Below are 25,794 nucleotides of genomic sequence, written 5' to 3' on the forward strand. Positions count from 1 at the left end.
ATAACAAGGTTGTGGGATCATTCCCCATAAAGGCCCTTTACTTAAAAGTTGGATTTGATGATCCTTGTGGGTCCCTTCCAACTCAAGAGTATTCTGTGAAATGCCTGTGAAGATGCTGGCTCCTGCCTTTGCCTTCTGTGAAATTACTGGGGCTGTCAGCTCTTTTAAGATCTGTATTCTTATGTATTTATTTTTGTTATTGCTTCTTCCATCAGGATGTACATCCTGAGGTTGAAAGCAGGTGATGAATTTAAAACAGAGGTACCAGATGCACCCATCGCATCCCTATTCAACCCAATACCAATTAAGATAGGTGTTTTTAAAAGAAATTGCTTGACTTGCTTCAGCATTCTCAAATGCCTACCCAGTGCATTGGTCTAAACTGGAGCAAATGCACCCTGTGTGCACACCAGAGTATGACACAGCTCATATTGTGGTGCTGTGGTACAGAACAAGCAGCATCAACCCACAGATCAACATCACTGCAACAATTAAGAGGTCTCAGTAAAGCCTATTTACAGGGTTAACACAACCTGTGCGCACATATGCAGGCTTCTGCCTGAACGGAACAGTTTCAAGTTTATTTAGGCTTTTAATCAAAGCAGCTACAAGGCTGCTAATGTCAACAAGAATAATATTTTAGTTTGATTTGCTGTAGGCCATCCTGCCTGAGCAGCAGCATCACCTGCCAAGGCTGCCTGCCATCACACACCTCCAGTTCAGTAAGAGTGACACAAAGAGACAAAAAGCTTGATATTTCCACCTTCAATTCCAGAAGGCACTTAGTACTGTTTACCATATTTGGCCCCTCTTTCTTAGCTGAAGGAGATGAAAGAGAATTTGGGCATAAAAGAAGCTGTATGTTCCAATTCCTTGAATAATATAACTCTCTGTGCATTTTTCATAAAAGTGACTATTTTGCTTTGATGGCAGCCTCCTAGACAGCCACAGTTCCACTGCAGCTCCTTCCAAGCCAAATGCAGCTCTTCAGACTTTGAAGATATTCCGAGATTGTGACAAAGCATCTTTCGTTGGGTCAAATAAGATGAATATATTGCTCCAATTCCTGTTCTCTGGAACACATTGTAATTTAACTCTAGCACATTGTCCCTGGCTTTCCAGTGATTTCTTTGACAAGGTGGACAAAAAATAAGTGTGAGCTAAAGGAAACAATAAGTTTAAAGCAAACAGTGTTTCTACAGATGGTCTGAATTGGCTGTAAATAACAATTTTTATTTGGCTTTTACAATAACCATGCTAAAATGCAACTCCGTTGCTAAGGGCTCTTTCAAATAACATCTATTTAAATCTGATGTGAATTTACAGAGTATTTTCACTTGCTTGGGCAGGAAGTTTCAAAGTATCTTAACATGTGGCTGAAAATTCTGAGGCAGACCACAGGTCTCCTGTGTAAGAGCTAAGATCTCATGGCTTCTGGTGAGGACCTCACTGTCCTGCAAGCTGGTTTCCAGGGCTGTGAACAGGAGTAAAGGCTCCAACAGCAGAGTAGGGAAGGTGAGGCACCAAAGGGCTGGGTTTGAACTGCAGTCTGTTTATATGAAGGTCACCCAGTCAATCTACTACAAACAGGTCTGTTGGGCTGAGGAATCAAAGACAGTCAGTTGTGAAATCAGCCAAGTTATCCCTTTGAACATTTCCACCTACAAAATCTGACCTTGCTCTTTCTTTTTCTTTTCCTTTTGACAATCCCTGCTTAGTTTCTGGGAATGCATTTGTCTTCTGATGTTAGACCTCATATAGAACCCATAGGATCATTTGCTACCTTTCAGCTCAAATCTCATTTAAGACAGACTATATCAAGAATGAAAAGGCCAAAAAAAAAAAAATCCTCTGTCTTTGTTAAGAACCCATTAGGATACCAGCTGCAAATTGGTGGTTTCTTCAAAATGAAGCTAACATTTTATACAGGTCTTTAAAAAAATTCCGTTTCAGAAGGCAGAAATATCCTTTCGATCTCCAGTGCTAATTCACCATTGTTAATTAGGCTGGAGACAGAGCAGGCACACAGAGACATCTTTCTGCTTGGTTCCCATTAAAATCTACTAATGAGGCAAAGCATAAAAAGCAACCCATACAAGACAGCAAGAGGAGAGAGGAATTTTAAGAAAAAAAAAGAAAAAAAAAAAAAGAGAGAGAGAATCCCATCCAAAACTTAATTAATTAAGCATAAAGAAATGGTAATTGACGTGGGCTGTGGTATCTGCCTACATTTCATGCTCATGTCCTTGGCCAGCCAAAGTGCTGACTTTTGCTTTTAGTCCCTTCTTGCTTGCAAAAGTTCTGTTAAGGGAGAATACTGTTTTCACTTACTTGTGTTGGACTCAAGATCTTCTGTGCAACCCAAATGTCTGTAGGCTCATATGGGGATTCTAGCAGCAGCAACCTACCTTGGGCAAGGAGTACTTTGGCAGCTTCATCTGTGCAAATGGGCTCCTCCTATAAGAAACGTAATAATGTGGTCTTCCTCCTGATGTCAGCTATGAGAGAAGCAGGAAAGTTATCATCAGGTTTTTCTTTTTGTGGTTTTTTTTTTTTTTTTTTTTTTTTTTTATTACCAGAAGAATATCAAGCAAAAGCTGTTAAGAGAAATACCACAGTGTGGTGGCAATAGCTTAAACTGCAGCACTGTTACAGCTGAGGAATAAACATTGATCCAACTGACAGGGACTGAAAAAGAAAACAAGAGGAATCTCATTTTCAGCAAAGAGAGACAAAGTCTAGAATCTCGTGTGGAAACTTGTGAATAGTGAAGTCTTGACTTCAGCTGGACCATTATGTCACCTCCTGATAGCACAGCTCTCCTGTGCCTCACCAGAACTCTCTCTGTCCTTTGCTATCTGGAGGCTGTTGATTAGACCAGCAGATTGGCAGACATAAGGCTTGATTTTTATTTCTGCTTCCAGCTTTGGCTCCTGTGTGGCCCTGGACAAGCCATCATAGGTATCTGCTATGAGATCAGCTAAATATTCACAGATAGGGAGGGCAGGAGAAGCTTGTTCGATTTGGTATTTTCGTGAATCTGGTCATATATTTATGCACCTAAATACTGACGGCAGACCTTGAAAATGCTGGGTTAGAGCAATGTGAGATATCATTTTCTACCACCTATTAAAGGAGGGAAAAAGAAAGAAAAAAGCTGTCAATTTTTTCTGGTTTCCAGTGCTGCTGAAGTATAATCAATGTTTGTAAAGTACTTTGAAATCCTTGGATGAAAGATACTGAAGAACAAATATTCCAAAGGATTCTCTGTGCAGAACTTTGCTTTAATTGCTTGATACCTGAGCTTATCAAGAATTTTCTTTAGTAGTAAGTGTTTTAAAATACACTGCAGTAGTTTAAAATGCAAGACACACAGAGGCCAGGTTCATACCAGATTAAGTAAAATAAGCACTATTTCTCATTCTAAAGTTTTTCAACATTTTTTTAAGGGAACTGGGCAAAAGTTAGGGGAAGGAAGGCCAGAAATATTTTTTAATGAGAGAGTGTGAGTTTGTAAATAAAACAAGTTTAGTGGGAAAATAAACTCCCATTCCTTTATCCTAGTGCATTTAAGCCTACTAATTAATTCCAAACGGCTTAGTTGCAGAAAAGCCAGATGGAGATCAAGGAAAGAAGGAAGGGTAGAAGACACAGCCTGGCATAGGGTCATTCATCCTTTGAAGAACAGAAGGGTAACACCAGATCCAGCATCAGCCAGGATGGCTAAAGAGAAACACTGCAGCTCCTGTGTCAGTCGAGGCACAAACACACATCCACTCTGGAGGAGAGAGTGTGGCTGAACAGCGATGCACAGCCCTGATTTCCCTGCCACATAAACATTTCCCTTTTGCCTCAGCCACACCAGGCACAAAAGCTGTTCTGAAGCATACGTGCCAGATTTATTTGTGGATTATTTAGACTGGTGTTTAAGACTGAGTTCATTAACTGAAGCCAATTAGCAATCAACTAACGCAATGTAAAATATAAATTCTCTCTATTCCCTCCACTCACAAGCATGCTAAAATATAAACTGTCTGGAAGCCCAGTTTAGTGCTAGTGATCTCCAGTTCACCTCCACATTCCCTACAATTCTGTTGTCATTTTTCTCCTCTTCAGCTGACATTAGATGGACACTGGCAGCAGCCTAATGAAACCCACAGTGGTTCAAATCTATTCACCAGCTCTCACCTGGAGCACAGCCTGGCTGAGCACATCCCATCTTCTGCCATTTCACTATAATCACAACTGAGGCATAACAATAAAGCCTGATTACTCCTTTGGTGCTTTCCCTTACTCCCTCCCTTCTTCCTTATTTCCCTCTTACACTCAAAAAAGCTTTGGTCTACTCCCTTGTAATAGCAGATGAGTGACACACCACTTCCAGCTGGGGGGTTAAAGCAGTAATTCCAGAGTGCTGATGAGATTGCAAGGAGTGGCACAGAGCACTCCAGTACAGAGAATATACTTCAGGCAGGAACTCTATGGCCCTACAGCAACAAGGAACTAGAGTTTAAAGGAACACAGTTAGAATTGTAACAAACTGCTACGACCCATTCAGGGCCTCTATGGATCCAGTGCTGGCTGAGCAGTTGCAAACTAACACACATGCACACACATGCAAAGGAATGCAAGAAAAAATAATATGAGACAGAATGATATAATAATATAAAGTAACAGAATAAATAAGAGAGGAGGGTGTTCTGCACCTGAACAAAGACATAATCACCCTGGACGATCAGGGAGTTATGGTCAATGTAGCCTGGAAAGGGTTTGCTGCGAGTGGCTTCGCTGCAGTTCTGCATCTTGCAGGTGATGTATTGGGCATCTGAAAGGAAAAGAACAGAAACAATACACTTGAGATCCTGAGTGCAGATTCTTCCTACCATCATAAACCTGTTTGCTGAGGTGGCACTTTACAGATCCATGTAAAGGGAATTGACACCATCCATTCAACACCACACAACCCTTCTTTCCCCTGCATCCTTTGTAAATCCACCCTTGATTACTTTCTTCCTTTAATATCCTTCCTTCTTTACCTGTCTCAACCTCCCATTATTTCTTCATTCTGCCCTAGATCAGAGCTATACATTTTTACCAAGGAAGAACCTTCTATGATGCACCTCTGTATTTCCTACAGCACTTACACTCTGTAGAGTAATTCAGATCAACTTGGAAAGTACCTCAGACCAACTCTTCTTCAGGGGTTTCAACTACTTCTCTGTTGACAGCACAGGTAGATACACTCTGGCAGACCTGGGCAATCATTCCACACTCTCTTGTAACTAGAAGTCTTAGCAGTTTCAAATTAAATGGCCTAAATGCAGCCATCCATCTCACAGCCATGCAAGCCATCTCATTCACTGTCACTATGTGGGATGTCCCCACCTCCTATTCTGAAGCACTGCAAGGTGCTCATCTCATAATCTGTCACTGAAGAAAAACAATTTTAATTTCTTCATAGGGACAATTTATCCTAGAATACAGAACCAGATTCTCCATAATCTGTTTGGACTCTTCCAGATTCATTAAGAATTTGCACTTTGTTTTATGACAAACCTGATTCACACAAGGAACAATTTTGGCTTTTTAACATTAGTACTTACATGACAGAAACACTACATTGCATTTAATGTTAGAAGTACTTCTAATCGTTTTCCTTGGAGAGACACAGCCCCTTGTACGATATAATTACCATCTTCAGATCAGAGAAAAAGCATTTTACACTGAAATAGAAATGGCTGGAATTTTACCATCTTGTATTTAATCTTGGTTTTAATTAAAATCTATCATTTGACATTTCTTTCTGTGCTTCTAAGGGCTGTTGACTTCTGCTTGAAACAGACATGCAGGGTAACGAACCTCCAGGAAAGTTTGATGAGAGATGATTTTTCTCCGGCATTTGCAGGGTTCTTGGAATATATAAAGTGCTAAGTATTATTAGTTGCTGCTGTTTATAACATTTTATGCTTTCGCAGCTCACTGCGAATCATTAATGAACACAGCCTGGGCAGCATGATGGAAATGCATTTTCCTTCAGAGGGACATGATTTTTTCCACATTAGCCACGAGAGGGCAGGGAACCACGTAATTCCCAGCCTGCTCATTCCTGTGAGCTCAGAAAAGTTCCCTTTCAGAGCTGTTCAGCCCTCTGCTCCTCTGCAGCCAGGAAGGAGGGGGACAGGGGGACAGTCTCTCAACACTGCAGTGTGGTGCAGCATGTCCCCTCCTTGTCCTAAGAGGGCTGAAAGTCACAAAAAGCTCTCCTTGGAGCCTTCTCTTCTCCAGGCTGAGCAAGCCCAGCTGTGTCAGCCTTCACATGGAGAACAGTTTCAGCCCTTGATCACCTTTGTGTCCTCTGGACTTGCTCCAACAGGTCCACAGCTCTCCTGTGCTGAGGGCTCCAGAGCTGGACACAGAACTCCAGGAGGGGTCTCCCACTCTGCCACAACAAAGCTCCTGAGTGAAATATGTGCCAGTCCTGAGCTTCAGCGAAGCAGCCTCAGTTGAAATGGTCCTTCTGCCACTTGAGCTGTTAAAAAGTCTGGGGATTAAGGAATCTCCTCCACAAGACATTTTACAGAGCAGGCCAGGTTGGCATCCATTAGAGGAGACTGAGGTTCTTTGGATCCCGCTTTAATGGAGGAATGGGGACTATCCCTGTTTCTGCTGTGATCACAGGAGTCTGTGCAGCAGTGATTGTATCATTGATGAAGATTTACTAAGGCAATTCCTGTGAACTTTTACAGTGCAATTTTCCATGGCTTCAATTCCAAAATGCCAGGAATAAGTACTAAAGGGCAGAGCACTGAAATTGCTTAAGCTAATCTCCCAAACAGCCAAACACTGAGATGTGCACGACAAGAAAAGCTCCTTTTGCTACAGGAGACAGAAAGAAGGAAAAGCAGGCTTCTTGCAGTGCCTGGTTCTCACTTGTTTTCCTAGGGGAAGATTTTCTGTGTTCACATTAACTCAAGGATTTTTTCCATTTCATTCTTGCGGACATTTCATGTGACTCCATTGGCAAAGGTTTGTAATTTAGAATTAATTAATGTCAATTAATGTATTCAGTTGCTAAGCTCTGGAATTAATTTCATTAGTTTTCCCACACAGATGTTTTCCCTGCCATAGGTAATTAGGACATTATGCTTTTCATTTCCAGAACCCTCACCTCCAACAACAGCTGCTGTTTTTAATATACAACAACAAAGTCACACTGTGCCTGGAGAGAAGAACATAGCAACTCCCAGCTCTTACACCCCCAGATGTGTTCATTTTTGACAGGTTTATACACCCAGAGTAGGAATCTTTTCAGGGAATGGCAGCTATTTCTAAAGAGGAAGCAAGAAAAGTCACAGAACACAGCGGAGGAGACATCTTGTAAGGAAAAACTCTGACAAAATTAATCTGTTTCAGTGGTGAAAGAAAATTGCAAAAGCTAACACAGAAAAAGTTAAGAGCCAGGGGGACCCTGTGTCATGAAATATTTTAGTTTTTTCCATTTAGCTTGAGCACCATGCTCATATGTTCTCAATGCAAATGGATCCAGCTTGTCCCAGAGACATTTCTTGGCTCAGCTGGTGGAGCAGGAAGGTTATTGGTGGTTACTGGAGGCTGGTTGGCCTCTGCAAAAGTAAACAGAAACGTTTTAGATCCCTTCCTAAAGTAGTGGGACTTTCTTGGGGATATTTTGTTGACAAGTGCTTTTTTTGGATTAAATATCAAATCCTAACATCCACTGCTTCCTAGCGTAAGCTTGCATGTATGTCTTCTCAAAACCTTATTAGATCACAGGGAGAGTCAGATAAAATGGTCATTGTACTCTGCAAATGTATAATTTATATTTTTCTTGTCTTTAGTTCACTGAGGAATGTGTCTTTTCCTCTATCAATTAAGTCACTGGGGGCAAATCAGGAGTTTTATACAATGTAGTTAATGATCTGTTTCTCTCACAGATTTTCTGTGGAGAATCCCAGTTCATTACTGAACAAGTCAGACATTAGGGACAATTTCTGCTTTTGAAGCATGACTGGCATCCTGTAACTAATGACCCATAAGAACACTGTAGTGACATGTGTCACTGAAAGACCCAGGCCTGTAACCCCCTCCCTCAGTGACTAATAAAACAAGTCTAGGTTGCCTTAGCAGTGCAGGTACATCTTCAGCACTCACGACCTCACACAGCAATGAATTCCACAGTTCAAATAAATGTTCTCCCCTACTTTAATCTTTTTCTTTTTTTTTGAGAAACATACAAAATGACTGTTCTTTATCCATTTCCATCTGGTCTGAATGTTGATTTGTGAAACATGCATGATATGGGAATATGCTCACAACTCTCCAGGACTCAGCAACTGCAAAGCAATTAACCAGTAATGAAGATCAGTGAAACAAAACCATCCCATTTACTAACTACTCACAAATCTGGTTTTATCCTGCTGCTACTCTTTCTTCATTGCATGTCAGCATCAGAAATCTTTCTTTACATAGGGAAGTATATCCTCCACCATTTCTGGCATAAAGCTATAATGAGAGAAACTAACAGATGTCATTCTCCAGGACAAATACTAATCATGATCAGGAAAAAAACTAATCACAACCAGGAAAAGAAAAAAAATAAATCACTGCACAGGTTTAGGGCACTACAGGAATTAATTCACCACTGTAGCTGCGTTAGGAAAAGACTGCCAGGCTAGGCTGCCTACTCATTTTTTCCACAACAGTGATTGTTTTATTCTTCCCAGCAATTTCCTGTGAAAACAGAAATTAAAGTACTAGTGCAACTTTGTGATTCAGGCACTACTGGCCAGATGCTCAGTCCCTGTGGATCAGCAAGCAGAACATGTCTGCTGGCCCCAGGTGAGACTTTGGTCTTAACCTGCATCACAGCAGCACCTAAATTATCTTTCAGTAGGAAAAGCTGCTATGTAAATCAGGACAGCAGAAGAAAAGCAAAGGAAACAAAACTACTTTTTAAATATCAGGAGCTCTTTAAATTTTTGCCAGCACATTAGAAAACCCCTTAACTTCTTTCATCCACACTTAAAAAAAAATTAAAACTTTACTCCAAATAAATTGGTCTCTTATCTACAAAAGCAAATGCACGGCTCATAAATGTAATAGTTGTTTTACTGTTTTACTGTCTATAGAAAATGTAATTTAGACATCCTCTGAGTCAGTTTTGCCATTCTCTGGAGGGCCAGTGGGTACCCAGTTAGTCTCCAAATGCCTTGTAGGAATCCATCTTTATAATTTGCACCAACAGTCTGGATTCCTCTGTAGGCACCGCCTGAATAAAAAATTACCTCCCATTTAATTAGCTTGAATCAGGCCTTACTGGGATAACTCTACCAAGCTCAAACCAGACAAGCCTGTTAATTTTAGGATCTTGTGTATTCCTCACAAACCTGAACTCCCATGTGTCATTAAGTTTATACCTTCTGAAAGCACTTGCATTTGAGCAAACCTAGATTTAACTTCCACCATCACCCTGCCTGCTGGCTGTGGTGGGGAATGTAACAAAGAGAAGATTATTGTGTGATTAAGAACCATAGGGGATTAATTGCCTTACTGGGGTGTTGCCCTGAAGCCAGACCGAAAAAAAAAAAAAAAAAAAATCACAATTCCTGCTGACTTTGCTGGCTTGCCTTTGATCCTGCTCCAAAATCAAAGCGAAACACCAGGGACACCCAAGCGTACAAATGGAAATGTGAGATAACATTCATCTGAACTTCTTCCAACCAGAAAAAATCAGTTTTACCACCATGCTCTCAGCCCCAGATTGATATGGATTGGGCCTGAAGCCTTTGAAAAATAAACAAAAGCATCACATTCCACAAGATGAAAATTTGCATGGTGCTCTCCAAAACTTACACAACAGGACGAAAACCATAAAAGGCAGTGATTAGCCCTGCAAGTCTGTCCCCACCAATACAAATAAATTGAGCAGGCTGTACTCAGCTTGCTCATCATTACCTGCACCCTACTTTGACAACACACAGTGTGTTCAGGAGTCCACATTTTTTCTGGATCCCAAGGTGGGGGAAAAAAAATGAAAAATGTAGGGAAAACACACACTCAAGAACATCATTGCTTAGCCAGATCCTCAGCAGGTGTAAATCAATGCCGCTGAAGTTGTACTGATTTATGCCTGCTGAGGAACTCTTGTTTTGGTCCTTGCAAACATTGTACATTAGGTACATAAGCACAATAAATTAAGCGCACAGACAGACCATAATCAGAGGGCAGAGACACAGAGCTACTGGTGTTCTAGCAAGGAGAGCCTGGTACTAAGGCTGTTCTCTTCCCACTGGGAGATGAATATCCCTCAAATGCATCACCAGAGTGCAGCTCCCTAAACATCATGTGTAGTGCTTCATCTCAATGACCTTGAGTTTTTAATGACTTCTAACAGCAATATTTTGTGCTGAAACAGACACTGTCCTGTTAAAATATTTTCTTTTAGCATGTCCCAAGAAACAGAAAGCCTCATGTTCCCAGCTTTGCTGCCACATCAAGTAAGTGAAATTGAGAGGAGAAATAATAATCACAGATCAAAAATTTTAAGAAATAGAGATAATATATTATTTCACTGTCACCAATCCTACCTATCTTGAAATGAAAAGACCTTTAAAACTTTATGGTTTCTATCGCAACTATCAAAATTCATATTCCAAAAAGTTCTCTTTCAAGTTAAATTTTCTAAGTTAAAAACCAGATTACCTTACAATTAACTTTTCAGATATCTTTTAAGTTTCAAATGACAAAATGCACATTTTAAGTAGCACCACTGCAATTGAGAGTACAATGCGAGGGAGAACTTTATCCATTTTAAAAATAATTAATTGAAGGCATCATTAAAACTTCTGTACTGCAAATGGTAAAAACTTCCTGTTATGCTGCAGAAAAACTGCTATTTACTGAGGAAACAATATGGAATTAAAATGACTGGATCTCTGGCAGCTGGGCATTCACTGTGATGCCTGCCTGAGGCAATCCAATGTTGTGGAAAAGAAATCCATGGAGAAAGATCTGCAAAGGCTGTGGAGCTCAGAGATAAACCTTCAGAAAGCCTGAATTGGAGGAGAAAAGGCCAGCAGGTGGCTGAGCATGCCTGAGAGAATTTACAGCCAATTAGGAAAATATTTTGGAGTTGCAGGTAAAGGAGGTTCCTGGAACAGGGAAAAAAAAAAACCAAAAAAACACCTCAAGAGCCAAAGCAGGGAGGGAAAGGAGCTGATGAAAGTGAAGGACAATGACAGGACATTACTGGCAGTAACAGTGAAGAATTCACTCAGACTGGTCATTAAAAGGTTTCTAATTGGGTATTTTCAAAGGTAATACCTAAGGCAGGGTATCCCAGGTCTGCTAAAACTATGAAGCTATGAACAAGGTAATGTTATGTACTGTGTGAACAAACAGCAGCTAGACTTCGTGACCGATGAACGTCTCTTCAGTGTCATGTTCCCATCAACAAAAATCATGTAAGAAGAAATAAAAGTGCTGTGTGTAGCAACTCAAGTTACTGCTTATCACCTATTCTTCCTTATCACGTCCTCAGCTCCTTTCACAGCCTGGTTAACCCAACTTTTTGCCTTGCTGGAAAGGCTTCTCTTCTGACAGACCTAAATCAGAACAGCCAAACTCTTTGTACTACATGAGTGAATCACTAAAAGAAGTGAGATTCTTATTGTTGTATTGTATGGTTACAAGAAAATGAGAGCCCAGTACACCAAAATATTTGGAAGCTGATGTACTTACGACCATCCACTGTCCTTGCCTCCAGGTGCACGAGGTCAGGCTCTCTTCCATTGCCCATCATAGACCTGTAAAAGGCAGATTGAGACAAGGGCATTAAAAACAACATATACCATGAATGGCTGAGATATTGCTTTCAAAGGAGATCCTGTTTAGCTGGACATAAAATCATATTCACAAGTAAGAATTGGTAATTTTGAAAGAATTTTGGCGTTTTTCCTAAAATGAACTTGAATATTTTAAAGAAATAGTACAATTTTATCTAATAAATGTCATTGCACTTATGAGTTCTTTATTTCTCACCCCTTTTCTTCACTTCTTTCCACCTGGAGACCTGTTCCTGTTCTCGTTGGCACATGAAATTTTGATGCTTCTCCTGGTTTGGTCAGAAGGATACATTTCAGTTCAGGGTGGAATACAGAAGACTTTAATTGATGGGATAATAGTATTTGCCAGCATACTAATTATAGCTGTTCCTTTATATTGGACATTTTATGCACATTTGCTTAATTGACACTCTTAATGATCAATGTTCCCTCATTAATTAAGAAGTTTTAAAAACTCATTTTATCCTGAGACATTTTATCACTTCTGATCTAATAAAAACAGTATTCCATTAATAAAAGTGTCACATTGAAAATGACTGTTTGTTCCCTCTGAATTAACAAGTAACAAAGTAAAGACATTGAGCACTGCAAATAAGGAGTTTATGGAATTAAACTTGCTTGGAATTAAATTTGCTTCCATTGTTGAGGTTCCCCTGGACTGGCACTGGTGGCCTCATCGATTCCCTGGAAGATTCCAAATGGCCAGTGGTTTGATGGACAGCCTGAATGATGCATGGCTGCTCTCTGTGCCAGTCCCACTGTACAGCTGCCTCAGCAGCACCTCTGACAATCAGCCTTGTTTCTGGTCTTGATCCAATCATCCAAGTCACAATCCTGGATTAAAGCTAAGGGTTAAATAACCGGTTTCTTGTTAGCTGCCTGACCTCCTAGTTAATAGAAGCATGAGGGAAGACACACATTCATTTCCAGTGATAGAAAAATTAGATGTTCTCTTCAAACCCTCATTATTTTTCAGGAAATCAGAAGAGAGATTCAAACAATGATTTAGACCCTAATTCAGTTCCTACTGACTGCAATCAGAGGCACCTCCAGTGCTTAATCATCATGTGCATTAACTAATAACTATTATAAAAATGTTAACAAGACTGCATCCTGATTAATCCTTACCTTTGCTTGACAAAATATATAGCAATTCACTAGCTAGAAAAGGTTTCGTTCTCCTTTGCTGGGGACTGAAGTTCAGAAAATACTCTGAACCAGCATTGCTTTTACCTCTTCTCCATCTTTAAGAAAGTTTATGGCAAAGTGTTATTTCCTTAAACACTCAACTTCCACTTAAAATCTCTGCTTCCTGATAATTGACACCAAGTGAGGGGGGAAGGAATCAGCTGAACAGTGTTAGATATGACTTCATGAGAAGAATTTATCCTAGAAAGGCCTGTTTCTCTCCATTGAATTTAAGATACCTGGACACCCACACTACAAACACACACATGTGATCACATAAAGGTCCCAAAGTAGGAAACACAATAGACCTGAAATAAGTTTACTACCTGATTTTAAAAACACAAATTACAGATGAGATATGGATTGCAATTAAAGGGGTAATTGAATGTCCTGAGCAGTCCTCTTTCTGAGAAATTCTTTATATAGCTTACACCAGTCCTATTATTTACTCTAGGACATATAAAATACTAGGAAACATTCATAAATTTAATATTGACCACAGAGAGCATATACAGGAGATAAATATTGTGCTTTTGGTTGTACAGCCCCTGAGAACATGCTCTCTCTAGGAAGACAGACATATCCTTTCACATGCATAGGACAATCTGTTCCTAAAGCATCTACTGGAAAGAAGGTGTTAGGAACTGTAGGATATATATCAGAATTCTTGAATTTTCAGTATGTCAACCACATCAATCACAACACTACCAAGCATACAGCCATTCTGTCAGTGGGTTTTGTCTCCTTCATTTGGCTGGGGAAAAGAACCAAAAGCATTATCCTTAGAAGCTGAGAAAGTCAACATACCTCTACAAGCCTGAGTATTATTAAGCAACAGATTTAAACCCATGGTGTCAATATGAAAAAGAATGAATAACTGATTACAAAGAAATTCCATTCCTGACCAGACTGGAAGGTTCTTAAACCAAAGCTAGAATAATCAAAAAAAACCCAAGCTTCACATGTGGAAGAAGGAAACTACATGCTGGATGGGCCCAAGAGAGCACCAAAGCCTCCAACTCTGTGTTTCTAACTTAATAAAAGTGCCCACTGTACCTCATTATCTTTTGTGCACATGTCAATGCAACATAGGCAATACAATGCTTCCCAAGGTAGATGAGGAAGAGCACTGTGTGCTCAACAGCTGATAAACCAAGCACCCTACAAAGAACAGGGGGATAGATCAACAACATTCTGGGACCCAGCTATTGAATTCTCTCAGAAGTCTCTCTAAAAACAAGCAATAGTCCCAGATTTGCCATTCCCTATTCGGAGCAACTTCTGTTTGCTATGCTGGCAGTGCTTTCTTCTCGTATTTCTCAAATCCATTCTCCCCTTTCAGCATCTGCTCTCAAAGACCAAACGCTCATATACCCACAAACTTTTCTTCTTGCCTCAGTCTATGTTTTCACTTTGTGGTAAAATGCCAGCGTGTCCTTTGTCCATCCCTTTAATCTCAGGCTTTCTGTAATACTCCCAGAAACTTAAGGACACCAGGGATATCCTTGCAACGCTTTCTGTTGAATGGTGCCTATTGTATTTTTGTGATTAACTTTAAGCGTTTTGTTGGTATAATTGTCTGGATGTTTTGAAAAAAGAAAAAAGGAGAAGAAAAAAAATCTTTTGGGAAAAGGAATATTTAGAAAAGCCAAAGGGAGTGCAAGGCAGTGACCCCACTGTAAGATACTTACATTTTGAAAAATTTAGGACCCCCACGGTCCCATTACAAACTTGCTTCCTAAAATTTTAATCACCATCAAGCCTGCTAAGTAGTTATCTGCACTTGAGAGCCTTACAAATCGATACCACTGGCTGCAGCACAGTAATTGCTCTGAATGCAGATTCCACATCCACCGTGAGAAGCAGCACAGGGAAAAGACCCCAAATCATCCCCTGGTTTGGAACTAGGCTGAACTAAACAAAAGCAGCCTGGCACTGCCCATTGCACAGTAAATGCTAGTTGGCATATTTCTGTAGTGACCAACCCCTTGCCATCTTCTGTGTCTCAAACATTTCTAAAACCTTGGCTTCCTTGGCCCGTCAGCTCCTCTGAGCCAAGAAAATTCAATAGAGACCCTGTTATCCCTGGTTTCCACCTCTTCTATCTTTTTTCACTTCTAGGGACAAAAGCAATTGTTTATGGATGCTGGGAACTGATGAGGCTTGCAATGCAGTCAGACCACTCAGAACTGCAAAAAGGCATCATTGTAAAGAAAGCAAAAGCTTCTACTTGCTGCACCTAATTTCAATCTACCATGTTTTCATAAACAATGAACTCAAAACACCAGACAATAAGGGCTGCATCTTAAGGAATTGTGCACTCTGGAAAGCAGCTATGGGTGCCTTTGGTTTTGGATGCTTGACTTCAGACACAGACACACTGTATCTGGGACCATATACACAAGAAACTCAATGGCAATCTTTTCATATGTATTTCTTGTATCATACATGCTCACAGCAGCCAAGCCAAACATCTTTTAAGACAGGCAGTAGAAGACATTGTTATTTTACAGAATCTTTGATGCAAATGGCCCAGAATGCCAAATGCTACCATGTCCTTTTCAAAGACAGAACCAGTGTGAATGTCTCTCGTTCTTTATATGGACACAGAGGCTTTATGTAGCTTTTCCATGTCTCAGAGGAAGTGACCAAATGCAGAATTAGGACTCCTGTGACCATACCTCACCTGCTTTGGGGATAAACAGGTATGACTTGTTCATGTAGCAAAGGCTGGCAGACAAATGACATAACAGCACGTCTCTAAGGTGGATGGAATGAGATCCACACAGTTCTGGCCATTTTGAGATTACCAGTGGGAATGGGAGTAGCTCAGATGTGGCTGCACCGCAATGCCAAACAGAAAAGTCACATTGCTTGGAAAATCCAGTGTTACTACTCAGCATGAAAAATGCTTATGTGCCTCAGCTGTATCCCACAGATGGCTTTGTTCTTAACAAGCTATATATTTAAGATGCCTCCTGACCCTCAGCAAGCCCTCTTCCTAGTCCCAATTTGAGCAAATCCCTATCTCCACATACACTGCATTACACTGAAAGAACTAACTAGCTCTAACAGTCACGTGGAAGAGGAAATGTACTCCTAGAGATCCTTATGCCAAAGTTGTCCTCTGAGCATAAATATTCTAACAAGCTTTATCCTGTCACAATAAAGCTACAAAGTTGCTTTGTTCAGCACATGATAATGGCTTTGTAATTCAATTATTGGTAGAATTTGCCTTTAGGGATTCATCTTCCTTTAGCCTCAGCACTCATGTGAATCCCTTATCGTAAATCTTGCCAATGCAAAACCAGCTCCTCCACTGCCTCTGGACATATCCTGTCACTTCATGTTAAAAAATTGACACCTTCCTCCAGCTCAGTGAATGGCAGGTTTTTGGTTTTGTTTTAAAGGACAGAATGAAAACAACAACAACAGTGGATGACGCTCATGTTGTTCACGGTAGCATCAATTTTTTTGTCCCACTGATGCTTCCATAACACTAAACTCTAATTGCCATTCATAAAAATAGTAACATGTAGCACTGAACAGGGAGCTTTTTGTCCAAAGATACAAAAGCACTTGACAATCAACCTTTAAGTAACCTTCCCTGCATGGTACTGATTTGTGCAAGACCTATGGAAAAGTACAAGACGAGCAGACCAAGTTAGAAACAGGGGCTGAGGAAAATTTTTGTTCTCAGCTTTATAGATAAACTTCACTGATTAGTCAAGAGCACAGGGGCCTCATTGATTTGACCAAGATCACACAGTTGCTATGTGGCAGAGACAAAAATAGAGCCTGAGAGTCCTCCAGCCTCCTTTTTCTTTTACTACTATATTGACTCCATGAGGACTTTGCAAATACTCTCTGTTCCTCTTTTTGCTTGCAGAGGTCAGTGAATCTGCCCCAGGGAGCTTAGTGCGGGAGGCAATTCTTGTGGCTTCTTTAGTTCAGTCTCCATTATGTGAAATTTCACAGATTTTACTATTCCTGGAACATACTTTAAAGACTGCTTTCCAGCTTTAACATCTCCTAACCACATCCTCCTGACATATTTTAGAAACACGGACAGATTCCAGATAGGCATAAATCAGCAATTCATTTCTTTACATCTGGCTAATAAATCTCCCCTGACCATAATTTAATTAGTTTTTCCCTGCTACACCTCAGCACTATTCTTTCCCACATTGTCCAATCACATGAAATGACACAATTTGGTGCAATTCAACTGGCAGCCACTGGGCCAAATCCATGCTATGGTTTGCTTTAGTCTGTCACCCTTTCTTTAGAACTGATAGAAAACAGCAGTGCAGTGATTAAAGTCCAACTTCTCCTAATTGGGCCACCTCACAGCACTGACCCAGAAAAGCAGGTGGCTGCTGCTGACACTGAAATAGGTGAGTAGGTAACTGGGGGTAGTAGTGAGACTTTCAGGATGTGAGTATCACTTTTACTCTCACCATTCCACCACTTTTCACAGCCCTAGTGCATAATGACCCAGGCCCTTCCACACTCTGCTGTCCACACACCCCACAGCTTTGAGGGCAGCAGCAAAGGAAGCAGCAAAGGAAGCCCTCCTCCGCTGCTGCTGTGACACCACGGCTCCTCGTGGGATGCTCCGGAGAGGAAACTTAGCTAAAACTCTGAAATAGATGGATGCAAATTCTCAGGAGGTAGCTGCCTATTGCTGGTAACACAGGGTGGGAGGAATGTCTTAAAATGAGGATCTGAACTAAGTGAATAAAATTCAGTTAACCAGGACTAGATCCTGATTTTAAGACAGCCTTTCAATCCTGTATCTCTTTTTCATACATTGCAGGAAACTTAAGACTTCAAGCTGGCTTGAAGAGAAAGGAGGAGGAAAGTACCCTCTAGTTACAGCCTCTGAGCTCCCCTCCTTGATATCATGAACCAAACCTACCTGATTTACAGCTTCTCTGCTGGTACAGTCTAATAGGATCACAAATTCCCACTGTGTTAAGACCAAGTCTCTCCCATCTTGTAGTGCTGTGGGGCAGTCAGGCAGCTCTGGAGGAGGCCAGCAAGTCATTTAAGCAGGAGTGGAAAGTAACACAGTGTGCTGCTCATTAGACATACAAGAGAACACAGCAGTGCACCCTTCCTGACACAGAACTAGACAAGTCCACAGGTGATGCACCTGTGCACTGCTTCACCTTCTCAAGGCGAAGCACTCTTTACAGGTGCACACAGAGAGAGCAGCTGCTTGGTCCAATGCCTGCTGGAGACTGACACCTTCCAGGGTCCTGCACAGCACTGCAGGCTCCTGTTACTGATCAGCCCCCAAATCAAGATTTTGAACATGGTGAATGGATGCCTGCCTACTTCTGCAGAATTTTAATGAGGGAAAGTGGATGATGTGGAAAAGCTGAAGCTCATGGGAGTCTGTACGCCTTTATAAAGTATCTCTGGATGATTTTTTAAGAAATAGCTGCTGAATTGGGAAAACTAAAACACACCAACCTATGAATCAACCAGACTGGGTCCCAAAAGGCTTAATCAGATGAACATTTACTTCATTCACACCTGCTGAAAACTGTCGTGGGTTTCTCTGGCATTTACCCATAACCACCATATTTAAGCTATGAAAAAAAACATTTTAGATTCAATTTCTTCCCTTCAACTCACTGAATAAGGCTTGTGTGTTAGATCAAGTGGATGATTTTCTGGACAGGCTGTCACAATGCACTTTGATTGGCATCTTTCCCATCAGCTTCCAGCAGTTGCCCTGCAGTGATTAAAAGGTCTTGTTCAGCCATACATAGCATCATTTGTAAACAGCCCAGGCACTGAGGCATTTAAATTGCCTCAGCCCACCTGGGTGGGCGTGCAAACCTCACCAAGCCAAGAACTGACAGAAACACTGTGACAGTGCACCCAGCTTGCTCCAAGTGCTTGGATATAATGAAGTTTTTAACAGGGCTTTGACACCTCATCCCCTTGATTTTCAGCTCTTTCAGCTGCTCCAGTGAACACAGTCAGAGCTTTTAAAATACAGTTTCCAGCCTCCTCTGAAAAATAAAATATATATACTCTATAATTATACTGTGAAGATTAACTTTCAATGCTACTACTCATAAAAGAAACACAAATATAGCCCTATCTACTTATCTGTCCTCCCAGCTGCTTACAGGCTTTTCTCCCCTTCAGTGTGTGTGCATATTTTTATACTATTTGATTGAAAATTTTCGTTGGCTTACTCTTTTAGAGTGTTTGCCTCCATTTTCTCCTGCTCATACTCAGAAAAAACATAAGTGGAGATCTAGCAACATCTCTTATCAAACTGACATATCTCCTTTAATTTCTTCAGGGGATCATTAACATCGTGGACATGTGATGCTGCTGGAAATCATAAATCATGTGGGTTGGATTGCATCCTAAAGATCATCTCTAGTTCCAGTTCTCCTGTCAGGGGCAGGGACAGCCTCCACAAATCAGGTTGCTCAAAGCCCCATCCAACTTGGCCTTCAACACTTCCAACTTCCACAGCTTCTCTGGGCAGCCTGTGCCGACACCCCACCACCCCAAAAGTATAGAATTTCCTCGTAATAGCTAATCTAGACTTGCTCTTTTTCATCCTGAAGCCATTACCCCTAGACTAATCACTCCATGCCCTTGGCAAAAGACCCTCTCCAGCTCTCTTGTGGCCCTTTTCAGGCACTGGAAGGTGCTCTCAGGTCTCCCCAGAGCCTTCTCTTCTCCAGCCTGAACATCTCCAGGTCTCTCAGCCTCACAGGAGAGGTGCTCCAGGCCTCTTCTTATTACAGCCTTCTAATCTTCTTGAAGTATAGAGTGCTATTATTTTTGTATTTCTCCTGCTTGCTTGTCTGGGTGCAACACTCAAGTAAAAAAATAAAATCAATACCACTGATAGAGATAATGATTGTAACCTGATGATCTAATTTACTAGTTGGGCTTTTCTATTCTTCATTTTATGTTAGTTTTTAAGACACTTTTATTATTTGATTTTATTTCTCTCCCACTCCAAGTTTCTCAAGGTTAAGTTTTGATTAGAATTAGATGAGAATCTTTTCAGAAAAATGTCTCATTTTGATTAAAAGCTATTACCTTTTGAAAAATTTTAATGATATTTTAAACTTTTTTTTTTCTTTCTTTTTTTAGGGCCAACTCTAATGACTTACTGACTTTCAGGAAATAACTTCTGGTGGAAGGCATGACTTGATCTGAGGACCAGAATAAAACCTGGCTTTTAATGACCAACAGATGTCTGCATTTATATCTTGGCCATATTGGACTATATGCACTTTGAGCAGTTTTTCTGCAAATACAGGCCATGGATGTTTGGATTTGCAAGTCACAAAGTATCACTATTGAACTTTGACCAGATGACTGAACCACTCTAAATAAGAAAAAAGCAATGTAATTCCCAGTGCAACTGGTTCACCAACTGTGTTCACATTTCTATTCACTACAAACCAGCATCTACACCAGCAAAATTCCACAATAGGAATGTATACCAAAAATCACCAAGCATCACAAAAAAATAAACTCAGAAGTATTTAAATAAGGCATTTTTATCCAACTCTTTTAACGAGGATCTACTGCATTCTCTTTCCCTAATGCCAACTACATTATAAACACTGTGCTATCAGAAATAATCCATGTATATTAACTTGTTTCTGTATTACACTGCTGAATTAATATTGCTTAGAATACTCCTTCCTAGCAATTAGGGTATTTTCACAGAGCACAGAGTTGCAGAATTACAAAGTACCTTGATAACTTCCATGCATTTTTCTGTCACAGTACATTTAATAGCAAAATCTCAAGAAGCTACTGGAAAAATAATAAAAAACATGAAAATTGTTGATACAGTACAGAACTTCTGTGCCTTGGGCTTGTACACAGTGTGGATTCTTCCAAGTCTCCACCTGACACATAATATGTTGTTGGCTTTCTGAGTGGAGTACATTTTCTTCAGTACACCTCTTCCACATCCCTAGATTATGCAAACAGATATGTGATGATACCCAAATTACAGAAATTATTAGAGGTGTCCCATCACTAGAGCAGCCCATCACTAAAGCCTGCCCAGCCACAAGTGTGTCCCAACAATATTTTAATGAGGTAGAAAATTACAGATCTCTTTTTCCAACATTTGTTTTATTTTGGTTTTTGATGGACGTTTTTAAGCCAAGAAGTCTCCAGTCACCTCTCATTTTAAAGGTTTGACTTCATCTGCTCATCTCCCACCTGATATCTCCTTTCACAGAGTGGCACTACACCTCTTTCATCACAAGTGTGGATGTCAGGGCATCACTTAGAGCTGCGGGTGGAAGAATGAAAAGGGGGAACAGAAGAGCTTTGAATAAAAGACATTCTATTTCCACATTAATGACTCCTCTTTATGAAACAGAGGGTGCAAGAATACAAAGTACACGTGGGTACAAGGAACTGAGCTGTGTCTACAGAGTGTTTTCTCAGAGTTATGTAGTAAGCATCATCAGACTGTTTTTCTTCAGGGGTTTAAACTTCTCTGGAGTGATAGGAGGAAGAGGTGTTTCACAAAGCAGCCAAAAATAGACAAATAAAGAAGAAAATTCTCTTGACAACAGATACAAGAAATGCAGCTGTAAAAGACACTACAGCTTCTCTGATGGTTTTTGCAGGTAGAGCCTTCTCAAGACTAAAACTAGCTCAGTGGAGTTTATTCACAAGACTTTTGAGTGACCCAAAAGCTATTTACAAGACAACATGACAAGCTAAAATGGCAATGAAAATATCAGTGAACAATCAGGAAAATGCACTTTTGCTTTCATCAACCATTCAAACCCATGTAAAAGTCTTTAAAGTCTTCCAGGAGCACGTTCCCTGTCAAAACAAGCAGTGCAACTAAATGCAGCCTCAAGAAGGCCTGATGCCAGAGGCCTTGCTTTGTGTCTTCCAATTTTAGAGAAGTCTTAGTTTAGAGAGTACTGGAAGTAATCTGTACTAAAGGAACTCCTCAGCCTTCCTTAGATATCAGAATATTTCCCCCATTCTCTGCCCAGTACAGCTGTGTCCTGGTTGATCCCTTCAAAGCCATAAAGTACCAGGAATAGGAGAGAGTATCCCCATATTCTGCTCTAAGTTGTGACTTCAGGACATTTTACTTCACTATTTATTTCTGCTCTTAAGAATAATGAAGTCAGTCTTCTCGCTTTTCAGGTTGATTACACTCTGCATACAAGCCAAAATATATAATAATGAATTTTAAAAGCCCAACCAACAACAAATCATGGGGCACTGAGCAAGGCTTTACCCAACCTGTACACCAGCACTGGCTACAGAGATGGTGCTGCAGAAATCTGGATTTCAACTGTACTTCTGCACCCTCTTAGGCCTCAGCTCCCTCTTGCCAACCGTGACCATGCCTTGAGTGCAAAGGGTTTCCCTTCTGATTCAGCATTTCAGCGCTGCTGTATCCTCAAGTACCTGGCTGCACAGAATGGAAATGGAAATGCATATAAAAGCCCAGTGCTGCTCTCTGCGGTGTTCTCAATCACACAGTCACAGCTGTTTTCTGCTGTGGATGTGTTTGAAGACTGACATTGTCCACAGAACTGCAGCTAAAATCATTCTTTTGTCCTAGGGTCATTATAAATATGCCAGAATGAGATGCAACAGTGTATCCACAAGTTGTCTTATTCTCACTTTTGACAGAAAAAGTAGTCTAGCTTACACTGAGATGTGTTATGCAAGGGGCATTCTGTTCAAGGTGAAAATACAGGCTTGCAGTTTCATGTTTTGTGAATGGCTGTAGGGAAATTAGATGGGTGGTTGAAACATTTTTTCATTTTTAACTTGCTGTTTGCCTTTGAAGCTCCAAGCCTAAGTTCCCTTATTTGTGAGGTTTTAAGAGACCTTCAAATTTGAGCTCCACAGAAAGGGAAAATTATAACTTCATCATTTTCTTATTGCAGGCATCCAGCAGCTCATTTCACAATAAAACAGAACTGTAAGCAATGACAGGAAACTTCAAAAGGCTTGGAGTACTCTACAGGACGTGGAGATCCAGGAACAGGGACAGTCCTTTCAGCCCCCTGAGACCCTTCAGCAATTACAATTTTGTTGGATGTCTCCATGACAGGGTACCCAGATTTCTATTACTTTCTGCTTTTATTAGCCCAGAAAAAAACCCCAGAAGTTGTGTAGAGCTCTGTGTTTGCATCTGACATTTTGAGACCCTGTTATGAGTCCTGCAGGAAAGAAATAGTGATATAAACACACATGTGACTGTCTGTACAGACACTCCCATAGAAATGAGTTTAAAATGGAAATTAGCTTGCATTAGCTTCAGCTAACACAGGTTCTGAGAAAGGATTAAAAAGCAGAAGCAGCAAACAAAATCTCTGTCTATCCTTTGCAGACCAAATATAAATTCAACTTTGGAAGTAAATGTGACCTAGAGCTATTCCTTCTTTTATAAATTAAAAGAAAATATTTGACTGAACCACTCATGAATCTTGCTATGTTCAAAACCTGTGGATTTGACATAAATTTATAGTTTAGAAACTACCACGCTGGTCTCATTTTAATCATTGGTTCAGTTCCTCCCAATTTCAAGATGACTATTTTATCAAAAGCTTCTCTTCTAAAGTCATATTCACAGGACACAAGCCCATTTCTGCTCACAGGCAGACTAATGCCTCCATAAGGAATTTATGAGAATTCCCACAGATTTATACCAAAACACAAGAAAACCTTATATTTGATTTGGACTGTACAACCATGTCTGCAGGGGAAAAAAAAGTTGAGTGTCTCTAACTCTCAGCTTTGTTTTCCAAATAAATCAAAGTTACACTGATTTCTGTCTAGTGGAAACATGTTCACTTTCAAGGACTAAGCAGGTCTAACAGTAATTAAAGGCACAACACCAGCCACTAGAGGATGTCTATCTGTGGCAGAAATGCTGGTGTCCTCCAAGACCTCAGGCTTTGTCCCTTAATTGTAGCAGGACCAGACTGAACTCTTCACTCTCCCACCCTAAATCAATGCTTTCTTCAGACTATTATTCAGCATATTTCAGTTCTGCATGACTCTTAGATCAAAGACCCCACGTTCCAATGTTGTATAAATAATTCCCCTTTCATACCAGTTCTAAATTCATCTCAACAGATCAGAAGTTCAGGCTGTATTCAGCCACACTGCCTTCAAGACTTCATTCCAACACCTCTGTATGTGTGGGGAAGTTGTGTCAAGGAAATCAGGAAGAGGGTTTTGCTCTTACCAGTAGAACCTGTTGGGTGTAACTCCCTCATGAAGAAGCAGCCATCTTCTGCCAAACTCCACAGAACTGAATAACTGTGGACAAAAACAAACAGTCACGAATCACAGTGAAACACAAAGATACCAGATAAATTAACCTGAAAAACCTTTTACCACTTCTGAGACAGTGACCTGGACTTTTATTCATCCCAGTCTCAAAAAGACACACCTGGGGCAGCTGAAACATGTCTGTGGTATCTTTTGTTGCCATAGAGAATACTGAGATTTGTGATATGGGACACAACTGGTGTTGTGTCCCATATCACAAATCCTGAGGGATCACTTTATGGGTAAACCCAGCAACCTGCCCTGAGTGAAAATTCATCACCCACTTGCCTTCCTCAATATTATGTTCAGAAGAACATTTTTTTTCCATTAGCAGTGCCATCCTTAGATGTTTTGTCAATCTGGCACCAAAAAATGTTCTAACATGTCTAGACCTGCCTTGCAGGACTGGATGAGTTGAAACAGCAAAAGTTACTTGTTTCAAGGAAATGTGTGATCCTCCCTCTGCTCTTGTCCTTCTCCTGCCAACAATGTGACACCTTCTCCTCGTCTGGTTATGCAAACAATATCCAAATACATCAATCATTTCAGAAAATCCTTCCATGATAAATACCAAACCAGCCTGAGAAAGGTCAGCTAAAGGGCATGTTACAGGTATTAAAAATCCTCTGTCATGTCTTTGTGGAATGATTTACAAATGTTACTACTACAGAGCACTTACGAACAGCTGCTCTCCTTAAGTGCTGCCACCAAGTAATTCTCAGAAGGCCAGCAGAGGGAAGGATCACTTGGGTTCTGCTATTTATTTTGCTTAATTTAGCTTCAAATTCATCATGTGGAAGGACTGAGAGGCAGTCAGCCCTACACTCTTCTTGCAGATTCATCCTGTTTCCCTTCCTTTCTTTGATTGGTAGACTTGGTCAGTCTCCTTTTCTGTCAAGGAAGATGTTGGACATTGTTTTTTGAACTACTATCACTCTTTTCATGACAACTCTTAAAGGATTTTGCATAAAATGCAGATGACCTGAATCTTTATGTGCAAACCATGGCAAATTTTTTTGGAACATGAAGTGGCAGTGGATTGGTAGGAAAAATGGATGTCTTTGAGAATACCAGAAGAAAAAAATGATGCTTTAAAATCTTTGCTTTCATCAAAAAGATAATTTGAATGTATTTTAATAATTATGAGACTGGGATGCAAAAAAACTTTGAGGTCTACTTATTTGGATATTTATTCCAAATGCAAAACTTAATATCCATACCTTTCCTATGTTAAAAAAAACTTTTAAGAACATGGAAAAACTAATTGAAATAGCTTTTTACTAAAGAGTAGACTGGCATGTGTTAAAATTTACTTTGAAATATTAAAGGTAAAAATTCACCTCTTTAATCTCCCTTTCTCTTGAACACTGTCAAAGAAGAGAGAGGGAAAAAGTGGAAGGGACAGACAGAA

At 40.4% G+C, this 25,794-nt stretch overlaps 1 protein-coding gene across 1 annotated transcript in view; it reads right to left on the reverse strand.

The window, feature by feature from the left end:
* LOC121341910 (VPS10 domain-containing receptor SorCS1-like) overlaps window positions 1-25,794 on the reverse strand; it is a 256,711-nt gene that overhangs the window by 63,313 nt on the left and 167,604 nt on the right. The window contains exons 5-8 of the mRNA XM_041415866.1: window positions 24,298-24,371; window positions 11,758-11,822; window positions 4,707-4,825; window positions 2,409-2,498 (exon numbers count right to left, since the gene is read on the reverse strand). Coding sequence (XP_041271800.1) covers window positions 2,409-2,498; window positions 4,707-4,825; window positions 11,758-11,822; window positions 24,298-24,371 — 348 coding nt within the window. The remainder of the gene's footprint in view (window positions 1-2,408; window positions 2,499-4,706; window positions 4,826-11,757; window positions 11,823-24,297; window positions 24,372-25,794) is intronic.

This window comes from Onychostruthus taczanowskii, unplaced genomic scaffold, assembly GCF_017590055.1.
Source record: "Onychostruthus taczanowskii isolate IOZ18803 unplaced genomic scaffold, ASM1759005v1 scaffold5, whole genome shotgun sequence".
NCBI lineage: Eukaryota > Metazoa > Chordata > Aves > Passeriformes > Passeridae > Onychostruthus > Onychostruthus taczanowskii.